The 16432-nt window shown below is 39.1% G+C and overlaps 1 protein-coding gene across 1 annotated transcript in view; it reads left to right on the top strand.

Moving 5' to 3' along the window:
• The first annotated feature begins 2060 nt into the window (after window positions 1–2060).
• LOC128520501 (Fc receptor-like protein 5) overlaps window positions 2061–16432 on the top strand; it is a 54864-nt gene continuing 40492 nt past the window's right edge. Inside the window, exons 1-4 of the mRNA XM_053494757.1 lie at window positions 2061–2097; window positions 5073–5366; window positions 12979–13151; window positions 15873–16086. Of these exons, the coding sequence (XP_053350732.1) occupies window positions 2061–2097; window positions 5073–5366; window positions 12979–13151; window positions 15873–16086 (718 nt within the window). The remainder of the gene's footprint in view (window positions 2098–5072; window positions 5367–12978; window positions 13152–15872; window positions 16087–16432) is intronic.

Raw genomic sequence — 16432 nt, 5'->3', positions numbered from 1 at the left:
CTACACATAAAAACTCCGATATTTAAAGAAGTATCCGTAAGTATTTAGACACGCGCGCGTACAGCAGCACTAAGCAATAAACAAACCTTGTCTCGAGCAGCACAGAGTGCGATACTGAAGTGAGGAACAGATAAATACAGTGGCTTGCAAAAATATTCGGCCCCCTTGAACTTTTCCACATTTTGTCACATTACAGCCACAAACATGAATCAATTTCATTGGAATTCCACGTGAAAGACCAATACAAAGTGGTGTACACGTGAGAAGTGGAACAAAAATCATACATGATTGCAAACATTTTTTACAAATAAATAACTGCAAAGTGGGGTGTGTGTAATTATTCAGCCCCCTTTGGTCTGAGTGCAGTCGGTTGCCCATAGACATTGCCTGATGAGTGCTAATGACTAAAAGAGTGCACCTGTGTGTAATCTAATGTCAGTACAAATACAGCTGCTCTGTGACGGCCTCAGAGGTTGTCTAAGAGAATATTGGGAGCAACACCACCATGAAGTCCAAAGAACACACCAGACAGGTCAGGGATAAAGTTATTGAGAAATTTAAAGCAGGCCTAGGCTACAAAAAGATTTCCAAAGCCTTGAACATCCCACGGAGCACTGTTTTAAGCAATCATTCAGAAATGTACAGTAATTAGTATGGCACAACTGTAAACCTACCAAGACAAGGCCGTCCACCTAAACTCACAGGCCGAACAAGGAGAGCGCTGATCAGAAATGCAGCCAGGAGGCCCATGGTGACAGATCTACAGCTCAGGTGGGGGAATCTGTTCATAGGACAACTATTAGGTGTGCACTGCACAAAGTTGGCCTTTATGGAAGAGTGGCAAGAAGAAAGCCATTATTAACAGAAAATCATAAGAAGTCCCGTTTGCAGTTTGCCACAAGCCATGTGGGGGACACAGCAAACATGTGGAAAAAGGTGCTCTGGTCAGATGAGACCAAAATGGAACTTTTTGGCCAAAATGCAAAACTCAATGTGTGGCGGAAAACTAACACTGCACATCACTCTGAACACACCATCCCCACTGTCAAATATGGTGGTGGCAGCATCATGCTCTGGGGGTGCTTCTCTTCAGCAGGGACAGGGAAGCTGGTCAGAGTTGATGGGAAGATGGATGGAGACAAATACAGGGCAATCTTGGAAGAAAACCTCCTGGAGTCTGCAAAAGACTTGAGACTGGGGCGGAGGTTCACCTTCCAGCAGGACAACGACCCTAAACAAAAAGCCAGGGCAACAATGGAATGGTTTAAAACAAAACATATTCATGTGTTAGAATGGCGGAGTCAAAGTCCAGATCTAAATCTAATCGAGAATCTGTGGCAAGATCTGAAAACTGCTGTTCACAAATGCTGTCCATCTAATCTGACTGAGCTGGAGCTGCAAAGAAGAATGGGCAAGGATTTCAGTCATGTGCAAAGCTGAGAGACATTCCCTAAAAGACTGGCAGCTGTAATTGCAGCAAAAGGTGGTTCTACAAAGTATTGACTCAGGGGGCTGAATAATTACGCACACCCCACTTTGCAGTTATTTATTAGTAAAAAAATGTTTGGAATCATGTATGATTTTCGTTCCATTTCTCACGTGTACACCACTTTGTATTGGTCTTTCACGTGAACTTCCAATAAAATTGATTCATGTTTGTGTCTGTAATGTGACAAAATGTGAAAAAGTTCAAGGGGGCCGAATACTTTTGCAAGCCACTGTAATAGGATAAAAACTATAATAATACATTTTATTTATAATGCACTTTATATATGAAGCAAATCTCAAAGTGCTACAAATTAATTAGACACGAAAGCTCTGATAAAAAGATACATTTTAAGACCAGATTTAAACAACATGCTGGGGCGTCCTCAGATACTCCGGGAGAGCATTCCACAGTCTAGGTGCAGCTGAGCAAAAAGCTCGATCTCCCATGGTATGAAGTTTAGTCTTAGGAGTTTTCAAAAGATGTACTGAAAAATATGTACTATCCAGTGTGATAGAGTCGGAACCCCTCTGTCCCATGACACCATCTACCTTCATCATCCGAACCGGACGGCATGGGTCCTGGTCCAGCAGAGAGTCTGCGAGCGAGCAGTAAGTTAATATTAAATAGTAACGTTATTAGCGCTGTTAAAGAGTTTCATATCACAGCGTCTCCTGGTAATTGTCTGTGTATCTTGTGGTGACATTTTAAATGCATATAATAAGATATACAACAAAGTTAACTCCTCATGTCTGCTTACTTTAAGGCCTCAGAAAAATTCCCTGTCCTAAACAGTAGAATGTGATGAACTTAAGTGCTGTGCTTATGTAGCTATTAGAGTTACAGTTACTTGTTCATTTTATGTTTAACCTTTATGTATATACTCCAGCACATCTCAGAGACACTTATGAAAATTGAGATGCTGATGATCCACATAAGCTCCACACACAATTTCAGGTTGTCTAATTGCTCTGTGATAGCTTTGACAAAATTTGAATGTTGAAAGAATTAAGTTTGTACAAGATGTTATGGTTGCAACCGTCAGCTAATTTCTTGCTTTTATACTTTCTTGCAGACAAACACTGGAGGAAACACAGACTGAGACCTCTGACCGTAGTACAAGACCAGCTAACAACAGAAGAAAGAGGAAAAACCTGACGTGCAAGAGCAGGAGACTCTTGTTGCCTGAATGAAATCTCAAATTCTGATGCAGGAGCGCTGAGTACAGATACAGAGGAAGGAACATCAAGAGATCTGTTAAATAAAAAAAATTATTATACTAAAATAAAAAAATATATACATATATTTTAACTGTTTAATTTCATAGTGCCATTGTCTTAATTTTAGTAACACATACTTGGGCCTCCGTGGTAAAGCGCTCGCCCTATCATCCGGAGATCGCTGGTTTGAACCCCGGGTGATGCTGTTTTCCTCTCACAGCCAGAGGCACAGAGAGAGCTGATTGGCCGAGCTCTCTCAGGGGGGAGGGATGAGAGGTACTTGTGCTCCCACATTAATCACGGCTCTACAGCCAATCAGGGGCGTCTGTGAGCTCGCACACGCGGAAGGAGCGGCTAGCGCTTTCCTCCGAGTGTGTTACTCCGCCCCTAACGGTGCGTGAGCGAGCAGTTCGAAAAGATGCGGTCGGCTGACGTCACGCGGTTCGGAGGAAACAGGTGATAGTCTTCGCCCTCCCGGCTGAATGGTAGTAGTATCCTTAATGTGGGACGGGAAGGAATTGGCCACGACTAAATTAGGGAGAAAATTGGGGAAAAAAAAACAAAAAAATAAAATAAAAAAAACACACTCTCTTGCTATGCAAGTACAAGTAAATATAGAAGTACGCTACATTTTAATGTTTACATTTTTCTAATTTATGATAGCTACTTTTCTGTTACAACACTTGCTTGAATTATATTTTAATTGAATAATTTCTAATAGAACATTTTGCACTCTAACCAGTATTTTGTCTCTATTCCAAATCACCCACACATCTTGGATTTTACAGTATACATTTATTTTAAAAAATACAGTATAAACACATTGCACGCAAACCATGTTAAACACAAAACAATGATGCATGGTGAGGTTTTAGGTTCAATAGTTTTAGCACATCAGCAAAGTTTGAAAAGCTACACACAACAAGGTCAGGCAAAAAAAAAGAGTACAAGCATCTCTCTTGTACGAATGTTGTCGTCTTGAGAGGAGAATTTGGCAGCCATTCCTGGTCTCTCCAGGTCACAAGGACATGCTTCCATCATTTACATTTGGGCATTAGGCAGATGCTCTTATCCAGAGCAACTTACATTTTTATCTCATTACACATCTGAGCAGTTGAGGGTTAAAATCCCAACAGTGGCAACTTGGTGGTTCTGGGGTTTGAACCTGGGACCTTCCGAACCATAGTCCAATGCCTTAACCACTAAGCTACCCCTGACTTCATCACACACCAGACCTTTCTTGAACCCAGATGATCCTGGGCAGAACAGAAGTACTTGATAAGATATTTATTATATGTATCTATGCTATTCGTTAAACTTTACAGCATGCATTATATTTATTTGTAGTATTTCTTGTATTTCACTGTACTTAACTGCATTTCTTGCATTTCTTTATTCATTCTTTACATTTGTATGATTAATTCTTGGTGTACATAAACACTATATTTCTGCTATAAAAAAAAGTAAATATTTAAAATAAATAATGATCTTGTGCTATGACAAAAGAAATGAATGTTTAATGAGCACTTTTTTAATTTCACTGTGTAAATCAGAAGAGAATGTAGACAGAAGCTGGTTCCTCACCTTACAGAGTAGAGTTTAAAATCATTCCTCAGTGCCTCGTGCCGTATCTGCGCAGCGCGCGCTCATTTCACCCTCTGATCCGCAGAAAAACAACCTACCTTTCTATCGCCACTGCTGTTTCTGGTTGTGTAAATACGCATGTGTGCCCGGGATCAGAACCGATGTTACAATGTGCACGCAAATCTGCGGGGGGATTAGGGAGGGGGAGAAATCGTGCTCGGGAACGGAGCAATCGTTCCCAGTGAGAAAACGCCCTTAGTTGACGAAAACTTAACTAAACAAAAATAAGATAAGATTGTCTAAATATGATAAAAATTAACACGGATATTTATTACGTGACTAAGACTAAGATTAAAATTGAAAATAGTTGACAAAATTTAGGCAAAGCAAAGTAAAAATAATATTTTTTTAATATTTTTTTTTACAAGTTTCCCAGTATGTCTTCCAATAAAGATTATATGTGTAGTTTTTGCTTTATTTTTCCAAAATAAATTTTACTTCATACACCCATAAAGATAAACTGATATAGAGGGATTAGAGAGTTACATCATCACAATATAGTTATTTTATCACCCTCACTTTAATATTATTGATTCTTTACATTTAATATCTCTATAGATTTTAATTCACATCATTTGAATAACTGAAAATTCATAAACAAAGTGACATTAGTCCTGAGGTGTTTAATGTCGTCACTGAGAGAGTAATAGTGTTTTACTGTAGAGGTGATTTGTCTAGTAAAGACTACTTCACATTCTGATACTGTATTTAATCTCTAACAGAAAAACCTAAACCTGTGATCACATCAAGTCCTGAAGGAGACGTCCTGACAGGAAACTCAGTGACTCTGACCTGTACACTGACACCACAGTCTACTGGATGGAGGTTTTACTGGACCACACCCACACAGAGCACTGAGACTGTAACACACTCCTCCTCCTCCTACCCCTCCTCCTCCGACCACACCATCAGCTCAGTTAGTGTCTCTGATGGAGGTCAGTACAAGTGTAGAGCTGGAAGAGAAGTCACAGACGACTACACAGACTACAGTGAGACACTCTCACTAAGTGTTACTGGTGAGTAAGAGACTATCTGTTAAGTGATTCTGTACAACACTGAACACGTGAGTCGTGTCACAACATAGTAACATTTACACACACTGTACACACTCTTAGCTCGCTCACTCACTCACTCTCTCATTCATCCTCTATACCGCTTTATCATGTATTTAGGGTCACGGGGGCCTGGAGTCTATCTCAGGAGACTTGGGGCCCAATGCAGGGTACACCATGGACAGGGTGCCAATCTATCGCAGGGCGCACACACACACACACACATACACTCACACACTCATTCAAACACTACGGGCAATTTGGGGACGCCAATTAAGTCTAACCTAGATGTTTTTGGACCGTGGGAGGAACTCCACCAAGCACAGGGAGAACATGCAAACTCCATGCGCACAGAGACGGGAATCGAACCCAGACCCTGGAGGTGCAAGGAGACAGTGCTAACCGGTACACCACCAAGCCCAGACGCTCTTAGCTAATTATCAAAAAACATATAAAAAGAGAAATCAGATATTCAGTCACTGCTCACATATCAGTGTGTTTTACCTTTAGTGTGTTGTTCTATGGAGTTAATTATGTGCCAAAATTTAACAAACAAACACAATCTGCTTTGCAAAGAAAAAAACGACTTTCTCACAAATGCAGCGTTTTGCAAACAAACACAATCCGATTTGCAAAGAAAAAAATTCAACTTTCTCACAAATGCACCCTCCATATTTTCTCACAAATGCACCCACCGTATTTTCTCACAAATGCACCCTCCGTATTTTCTCACAAATGCACCCTCCGTATTTTCTCACAAATGCACCCACCGTATTTTCTCACAAATGCATCCATCCGTATTTTCTCACAAATGCACCCAACGTATTTTCTCACACATGCGCCCAACCTATTTTCTCACAAATGCAATGGAGCAACTTCCTCTTCCAAAACAGCAGATGGCGCTATCGGTCAATTTACTCTATTCTCCCGAGACCTCAAACAACGTGTTTATATGGTTTACCCTTATGTCCCAGAGGAATATGAGTGGGGAACAGTTTTGAGGTGTCCATTATATATCCAGACAGCCAGACATATTAACAATCCACTATCTTTAGGATAGAGCCATGTAGGGGGATACAGTTATATCAAACCACAGCTGAATTTTTTTCTTTGCAAATCGGATTGTGTTTGTTTGCAAAACGCTGCATTTGTGAGAAATTCGTTTTTTTCTTTTTGAAATTTTGGCACATAATTAACTCCATAGTTTTTGGACCGTGGGAGGAACTCCACCAAGCACGGGGAGAACATGCAAACTCCATGCACACAGATACACCACCGAGCCCAGACACTCTTAGCTAATTATCAAAAAACATATAAAAATAGAAATCAGATGTTCAGTCACTGCTCACAGATCAGTGTGTTTTACCTGTAGTGTGTTGTTCCCCTGCTGACACTCAGTGTTCATAAAGATACAGAGTTCTGTGAAGGATAAACATATGGATGAAAAAGTCTGTAAATAAAACAGTAATGTGCTGTAAAAACATGACATTTAAATATTGTACTTAATTTAAAGTCAAATTTGGGTAAACTTAACTGAACAAATGACCTAAACACAACTGTAGGAGAGATTTACAGTTACTGTAGGTCCATAAATATTAGGAGATTAAACCAAAAGGTTATTTTTCCTGCATGTCACAGCATATTAATGATTAAAACAAAATCTTTATCATGTATTTCTAATTTGTAGATGTTTAATTTTGAATCTGAGTGTATTTACACACACCGTGAGGGTGATAACATTACTTCTTGTGCGTTTTCCAAATGAAGGATTAGCTGTTCATCAGTTCTTTATTCTTGGATCAGATTAGTTGTAAAGTGTTTGTAAATTATACTATAAAACCTTTCAATAAGCTTCAGTGCAGGGATTTTGTACCTTCACAGTTTTTAAAGTCCTTTTTCATGAGCGAGACAAAATCCTGACTGTGAATTGACTGTGAACTGTGAATCAGTGTTTAGTCCATTAAACACACTGATGTAAACAGTCAACTTTGTTGCGTCAAACTTTGTCCAAATATGTATTTATAAGCAAACTCCTACAGAATCTATACTAGGCATTAAATGGTGAGTGTATTAAAGTACATACACTATATTGTGAAAGGTATTCGCTCGCCTGCCTTCATATAAATGTGTATATCAAGTTCAAGTTCAAGTAGGCTTTATTGTCATTACAACCATATACAGTTAGTACACAGTGAAACGAAACAACGTTCCTCCACGACCAAGGTGCTACATGCAACATAAATTTACAACATAAATTAACATAGACACTAAACTAGCTAACCAAGAGGCCTAGTTAGCTGGCTAGCAGAGACAGAACAGAAAGACCTAACATAAATTACAACATAAATTAACAAAAACTAACTAGCTAAGTATAACTATTTTTATAGACAACATAAAGTGCACGTGCAAATGTGCAAACAAGAGCAACAACAAAGTGACAGTGCGCAACCACGACATAACAGAACATAAAATATGGTGTTGAGGTAGTGGTTAAACATAAACATTCTTTAAAAACAGCAGCAAGAATTGAGGAATTAGTGCAAAAATTAGTCCAGTAATGATCATTGTGCAAAAAGATAAACAGTGAAGCATTTACAGGTTGGTGTGTACGATAATTCGGTGGTGTAGGTCAGTGTGTCTGCACTTGTGTTGATTAGTCAGTCCAGTCCCAATATTTTGAGGTAGTTGAGTTAAGCTGTGTGATAATGTTTGTGTTAGTGTGTGTGTGTGTGTGTGTGTGTGTGTGTTTGTGTTTATCAGTCCAGTCCCTTTTTGTTGAGGAGACGGATGGCTTGTGGAAAAAAGCTGTTGCACAGTCTGGATGTGTGTGCCCGAATGCTTCGGTACCTTTTTCCAGATGGCAGGAGTGTGAAGTGTGTGTGAGAGGGGTGTGTCTGATCAGCCACAATGCTGGTGGCTTTGCGGATGCAGCGTGTGATGTAGATGTCTTCAATAGAGGGACGAGAGTCCCCGATGATCTTCTCTGCTGTCCTCACTATCCGCTGTAGGGTTTTGCGATCCAATATGGCACAATTCCCAAACCAGACAGTGATGCAGCCGCTCAGGATGCTCTCGATAGTTCCTCTATAGAAGGTGGTCAGGATCGGTGGAGGAAGCTGGGCCTTTCTCAGTCTTCTCAGAAAGAAGAGACGCTGTTGGGCTTTTTTGTGTAGGAAGCTGGTGTTGAGGGACCAACTGAGGTCCTTCTCTAGGTGGACACCCAGGAATTTGGTCCTTTCGACGATTCCCACAGAGGAGCCGTTGATGCTCAGCGGAGAATGGTCGCCTCGTGTCCTCCTAAAGTCAACAACCATCTCCTTTGTCTTGTCAACATTTAGAGACAGGTTGTTGTCTTTACACCAGTCCGTTAGCCTCTGCACTTCCTCTCTGTACGCTGACTCGTTGTTCTTGCTAATGAGACCCACCACGGTCGTGTCATCAGTATATGAACTTGACATTAGGGTGTAATAAGATGTTGGCCCCGCCCCCTGTGCAGTTATATCAGCTTCTACTCTTCTGGGAAGGCTTTCCACAAGGTTTAGGAGTGTGTGTATGGGAATTTTTGACCATCCTTCCAGAAGAACATTTGTGAGGTCAGACACTGATGTTGGACGAGACGGCCTGGCTCTCAGTCTTCGCTCTAATTAAAGCTAATTCATCACAAAGCTGTTCTACCGGGTGGAGGTCAGGACTCTGTGCAGGCCAGTCACGTTCTTCCACACCAAACTCGCTCATCCATGTCTTTATGGACGTTGCTTTGTGCACTGGTGCGCAGTCATGGTGAAACTGGTGTGGGGTTGTTCTTCAGGAGTTGGGCTCGGCCCCTTACTTCCAGTGAAAGGAACTCTAAATGCTTTAGCAAGACATTTTGGACAATTTCATGCTTCCAACATTGTGGGTGTGGTTAGGGGACGGCCTGTTCCAACATGACTACACACCAGTTCTCAATAGCAGTCGAAGCTGTTATAGCTGCAAAGGGGGCGGGGCCAACATCCTATTAAACCCTTTGGATTAAAAATCGGATGTTACTCAAGTTCATATGCATGTGAAGGCAGACGAGCGAATACTTTTGGCAAAATAGTGTATATGAAGAATGAGTATAGTATTTCAAATAAATTTTCCATGTACACTTTTAAAACATTTAGTGACCACATAAACTAATTTAGTTTGAACTGAATAAATATTTAAATTATAGAAATCAGAAAGTGCTCAGTAGCCGTGTTGCCTGTTTTTACTTTATCCCTGTAAAGATATATATATATATAACTAGTGTCCTGCCTTCAGCCAGTATAGAAGTAAACACCTTTATGTATCTCACTGATTCGCTCAGGTCCAAACTGAATTTCACTGCCCTAAAAGGCTGATGAACAGAAGTCAACATGTTATGGAAAAAACAGACATGGAAACAGCAGAATCGCTGAGCAGAGAGTCACTAGAGCTCCTGTCCTGCTGTAAGGAGATACATACATAGACGACTCTGGTACTTCCACACATGAACTATAACGATCACTGTTCTAACCACAACAGTGAAGCCTCGGAAAAGGGGAAAAAGGACGCTGAATTAAGCACATTGATGTTTTAACGTATCAAACAAATCTTATGTATTGCAAGTGTTAACATGTTCATTTTTCCCAGCCCTAATACAGCTACAACAAATGTTTGAATTGGACCAATTTTAGACTCACTGTAGTGATATTTTTTAGCCACTGGGGGGCAGTGCAATTCCTGCCTCCCAGCAAACTCCGCCCACAGTGAGCAGGGCTGAGCTGGAGATCAAGTGGAACAACACTAGTTTATCTTTGGTGAAATCTGTCACAAAAAGTCTTTTAACAAAATCTAAAGGTGACTTTATAAAGTTTAAAATCCTCGAGTGGAGAGTCTGAGTGTGAATGAGTGAAGAGGACCAGGGTCGAGATTTTATACTGAAACACTGAGTGTAAGAGACTGTAGAGATTAGAGAGGGAGTGTGTAGGAGGAGTTATGAGCTAATAACAGGTGTGTGTGTGTGTGTGTGTACAAACACATGCAGTGATCAGTAAAGATGTACAGAGCAGAATGATTGTTTTCTAGCACAATATTTTTCTTTAACTCTTTAACCTGTTAAAAGTGACATCAAATCACACAGTCAGTTATTTCTATCATGATTGTGTCTCTTCTAGCTTTAGTTTCTTCTTGTGACAGAGTTTAATCATTTACACGTGAACAGATTTACTGTATCCACTGTTACTGTGTTTACAGAAATTTTAATGCAGCTCTAAAATGTTACTCATTTAAATAATAGTTTTGGAAATCAATTCATATATAAACTTTTTTTTTCTTATAGAAAGTCCCAAACCTACAATGAGTATAAAGCCTCATGAACAGGTTTTTAGAGGAGAGAGTGTGACTTTAAATTGTGACATACAGGAAGGAGGAGACCCTGTGTGGACATATGAGTGGTTTAGGATCAATAACCCAGACTCCCCAACACACACACCACAGACGTTTACTGTTAAAGATCATCACAGGGGTAAATACGCCTGCAGAGGGAGGAGAAGCGACTCTCAGCTCTCACAGATCAGTGATGCTGTTACACTCTCTGTATCAGGTCAGTGTGTGTGTGTGTGTGTGTGTGTGTTATTACTTATACATGTAACATTTATCACTAGTTTCTGATTTTGTTCCAGATTTTATTGTGAGATAAACCGAGTCTCATTATTCTGATTGTACAGCTCCTTATTTCTGTTTATTCACTTTTCTGTCTTAAAGTCACCAAATCATCTGATGTGTAAAGAATCAGCACAATTCATTATCTATTCTGATCTGTGTGACACATTTCTCCTCAGCTTTTATTTACACTGTCAGGAAATAACACACACTAATGAGAACCAATTCCTCTTCATCTAATAGTCAAACTGATTTTACTGTCAGGAGTTTACATGATTAAAAACAAACAAACACAAATAAATAAATAAAGTTTTACTGCTGTGTTTTTAATGTAAAGGGTTAAATTATTGAATTAAATTTAATAATAAAAACACAAATCTAGGCAGTGTGATTTAGAATTTAAGATGTAATTTATCAACCATCAGCGGTCGGTAGAGCAGCAAAAAAAAACTCAAGTAAGAGTATCTGTACTTCAAAATAATATTACTCAAGTACTGAGTAACTGTCTCATCATAATCTTCGATTTTTTTAATAGAAAATATCTCAGCAGTCAGTCAAAATGATAAAATAATGTACAAATTGCGGCATTTCCAAATAATAAAATAAATGAAATAAATGTAATAAAATAAATGAATAAAACTAAATATCTTTACAAAATAGCAAATTAAGGAATAAGAAACACAAATTTCCTAACCTCACTTTTTTCACAACATGAAGCTTTTAAAATAAATACCTACTGCAGGTAAGATATGTATGTGTGAACAGTGTAAACTATTTCCAGGGTAAGATATATACTGTATATTCAGTTCCTCTCCAAATACCATTAGAACATACAGTATGTACAAGACGTCTCACTTTACCATAAACTGTGTGCAGCAGAACAAATGTAAGAAACGTGTTTATATAATTAGCAAATAATTATAAAAAATATATGTTAACATCGCAACATTAAATAAAACAGCTAAACTAACCTCGACATGTTTCCCTCACGGTCTACCACGGCTGCAGAATATATTTCTATCCCGTCTTCACTGAGACGTAACTGATGTCTATGTTGGGCGTCTCTGAGCTCCTGTAGGTGAAAGGGTTCAGTTAGAGTTTCCTCTGAGTCTCTTCACTAACTGGTAAGAGGGAATAAACACTGAGTAAAATATAAAGGTATAATGGGTCACGTCCAACTTCACACAAAAAGAGATTTGATCATTAATTGTTGGTTAATTAGTAATTTTAGTATAAGAAGTCCAGATCTTTTTACCTGAATACGGTTTTATTTTCTATATGAAGACAAATTTAGAGATTTGACACAATGTTTACGAACATCATGTGTAAAGTGAAATTAACAGTAAACACAGAGACCTTTACACTTTAGTTTAATCAGGAATGTAATTATGATGACAAACTGTTACATACAGATTATATAGGAGACGTAAGGAGGTCCAGATGGTCAAGGCACGTCTCTCTCTCTCTCTCTCACATGTGTGTGTGTGTGTGTGTGTGTGTGTGTGTGTGTGTGTAATGTCCCTAATTTCTGTTTCTACAGTTCCATTACTGCGTGAGCGCTCTCTTGTGTGTGCTCAGTATGAAGTACATTTATTAATATGTTTGTTTAAGTGCTGTAACACTACCTTCCACTTTCTCAAAATATTTTTTACTTTATACACCAATTATGATAAATTGATAAAAAGAGAGAGAGAGAGAGAGATTGGAGACTTGGATGATCACATAGCAGTTATTTTCTGACTCTCACTTTAATATTATTGCCACTTTACATTTAATATCACAAAAAAAAAAATATTTACATCATTTGAATAACTGAAGATTCATAAACACTGTGACATTAGTACTGAGAGAGTAATAGTGTTTTACTGTAGAGGTGATTTGTGTAGTAAAGACTACTTCACATTCTGATACTGTATTTAATCTCTAACAGAAAAACCCAAACCTGTGATCACATCAAGCCGTACTGGAGACGTCCTGACAGGAAACTCAGTGACTCTGACCTGTACACTGACACCACAGTCTACTGGATGGAAGTTTTACTGGTATAAAGACAACCAACAGCTTAAGGCGGTGACTGTAACAAACTCCTACACCTTCATCCCAGTTAGTGTCTCTGATAGAGGTTATTACAGGTGCTTTGCTAGAAGAGGAGACCCAGAGTACACCACATACGCCAGTATTCAACTCTGGGTAAATGTTATTGGTGAGTAAGAGACTTTCTCTCATGTGATTCTGTACAACACTGAACATATAAACACCATGTGATCAGCATCACAATACAGTAACATTTCCACAGTTAGACACAGAGAAGTGTTTCCTGTAGATGATTGTATTAAAGTTAAAGAGAGACAGTGTGAGCACGGCTGAGCAGGGCCGGTGTGAGCTGAGCTGGAGATCAAGTGGAACAACACTAGTTTAGATTTAGTGGAAAATGTCACAAAAACCTGTAAAACTCTTTTAATAAGCTGCTGAGAGGCTGTTTAATGGTCTTCATAAAGTTACTGCTTTAGAAACATCACCATGCTCGAGTGGAGAGTCTGAGTGTGAATGAGTGAAGAGGACCAGGGGCGAGATTTTATACTGAAACACTGAGTGGAAGAGACTGTAGAGATTAGAGAGATTAGAGAGGGAGCGTGTGTGTGTGTGTGTGTGAGGAGTTATAGAATCAGCCGGATTGCCCTGCATGCACGCCACACACTCTGTGTAAGGCCCTGCAAATTACGCCAAGCCCCGCCTCTTTCTCCTCTCTCCTCCGACACTGAATATTAATTAAATATTGAATTTGAAATGTTAATTAACTACAAATTAAATTATCAGTGTTAAATTAACACCATACAGTATTTATACAGCTCCAGTTGGACTGAGTTTCACTGAAAGATCTGAAAGTGTTAAATCAACACTGATGATTTTACCATGTGGACATACGAGGCGATATGGATACACATACAACTTTGTCCATCTGTCAACAAGCTTTCATATTCCTGCAATAAAATGTTTTAGGCTGAGCTGTGAGCCATGAATGCACCGCTGTCTTCACTTTATCAGAAGTGGATCTTTATCCTCGTATCGCTGCTTTCATGGACCAAACAGGTGAAAGTCTGATGGAGCCCTCAGGACTATAGGGAGGAAGTTTTTGCAGCGTGTCGACAGTGTGGGGAGATGTGTGTGAGATGTGAGATCACCACACCCTTGGATCGCAGTCATCTAAGTTTAGGCTTCAGCTCGTCACTAAGTGTCTCACTCTAACAAGAGCTGTTAATTGTTGAACATTTTTCTTAATGACGTTCCATTACTGGCTCTTTAGAAAACTGTAAGCAGCAATTATCCAGCTGATGGGTGACTTTTTAACTTTTTTTGGACGGTGATTGAGGATGTTTCTGTTCCATACTCTGCTGTTTACTCTCAGACTCGTTGTGGTGAATCTGTGTCTCATCACCAGTTATGATTCTTTGTAAGAAACTCCTTCCATTTCTGAATGATCGCTTGAACAGTGCTCCGTGGGATGTTCAAGGCTTTGGAAATCTTTTTGTAGCCTAAGCCTGCTTTAAATTTCTCAATAACTTTATTCCTGACCTGTCTGGTGTGTTCTTTGGACTTCATGGTGTTGTTGCTTCCAATATTCTCTTAGACAACCTCTGAGGCCGTCACAGAGCAGCTGTATTTGTACTGACATTAGATTACACACAGGTGCACTCTATTTAGTCATTAGCACTCATCAGGCAATGTCAATGGGCAACTGACTGCACTCAGACCAAAGGGGGCTGAATAATTACACACACCCCACTTTGCAGTTATTTATTTGTGAAAAATGTTTGCAATCATGAATGATTTTCGTTCCACTTCTCACGTGTACACCACTTTGTATTGGTCTTTCACGTGGAATTCCAATAAAATTGATTCATGTTTGTGGCTGTAATGTGACAAAATGTGGAAAAGTTCAAGGGGGCGAATACTTTTGCAAGCCACTGTACATAAAAGAAAGGTTTTGTCTGTACATTGGTCAGAATTCGCTCTTTCGATGATATCTTCATGTTACATACATTGGAAGATCAGAAACCAGTCTCAGAAAATTCATCTGTCTGTCACGCTGTGTTTAATGAATGTAATGAAGTGTTGTCCTGCACCATAAATTAAATCAAAATGTTAGGTGTCAGATGTTATAATCTTTTCTAATGTCGGAGCTTATTTGGATGAATACAGCGCTTTTTCTCACTATGCCAATATGAGGTAAAACACAGGTCGTTAGAGCAAACATATCCACAGCAGTCTGAGGTGAGGGTGTGTAATATACCCAAACTGAGAGTGCAGTGTTGTCCGGTAAAATGTGGAGTAAAAGTGATATGAACCAGATGTCATGCGCCAGATGTAATAATCTACTTAAACTGGGAGTGTATTTGGCTGATGGTCTATACATCAAACAATGAATGTATGTGTGTGTGTGTGTGTGTGTGTGTGTGTGTAGTGTGTGTGTAGTGTGTGTATGTGTGTGTGTGTGTGTGTGTATAGGTGTGTGTGTGAGTCAAACCCCCCATGAAGACAATATGAAGGATGTAAATGTGTGTTGTATAGTAACATGAGTGTTAATGAGTAAGATGTAATTTTTATACTGAAACCACTGAGTGTAAGATGCTGTAAAGTCTGAAATAAAGAGAGAGATTATACTGTCAAAGTGTAGATATACTGTATATTATTTTATATATACTGTATTTTATTTTGATGTGTTATTAAATGATGCTGTTGGGAATTAATTAATTAATTAAAAGGGTATTTTTCTTTCTTACAGAAAGTCCTATACCTGTGGTGAATATAACGCCTGACAAACAGGTGTTCAGAGGAGAGAGTGTGACTTTCAGGTGTGACATACAGACAGGAGGAGACACTGAGTGGACATACAGCTGGTATAGAGACAATAGCCCAGTCAACCCAGACATCAGCTCAGTTACAGACACTCACGGGGGTCAATACACCTGCAGAGGGACGAGGAAAAGTGACTCTCAGCTCTCACAGATCAGTGCTCCTGTTACACTCTCTGTATCAGGTAAGTGTGTGAGTGTGTGAGTGTGTTATAACTGTTTGTTATTACAGATGTTGTTAGTTTTTATTATGGGTTTTTATATATTACAGCTTTTTCATTGCACTCCACTGTAACGGAGTTTCTTTATAATGACTTTATAGTTTCCTTTTGTTTACTTTTTATTTTCACTTTTATATCTTAAAGCATCTAATTGCGTTAATAACTGGTTACTATAGGAATAATCACAATCCTTCCAGTCATCACAACATCCAAGAATTATGGCTAAATGAGGCATTGCTGTATTATATGTGCATTAAATGATGGTTATATTAAATGTGTAAATAAGCAGGTGATTGAGGGAGAATATTAA

Source organism: Clarias gariepinus, chromosome 1 (assembly GCF_024256425.1).
Source record: "Clarias gariepinus isolate MV-2021 ecotype Netherlands chromosome 1, CGAR_prim_01v2, whole genome shotgun sequence".
Classification (NCBI taxonomy): Eukaryota; Metazoa; Chordata; class Actinopteri; order Siluriformes; family Clariidae; genus Clarias; species Clarias gariepinus.
This window is presented reverse-complemented; position numbering and strand designations above follow the sequence as displayed.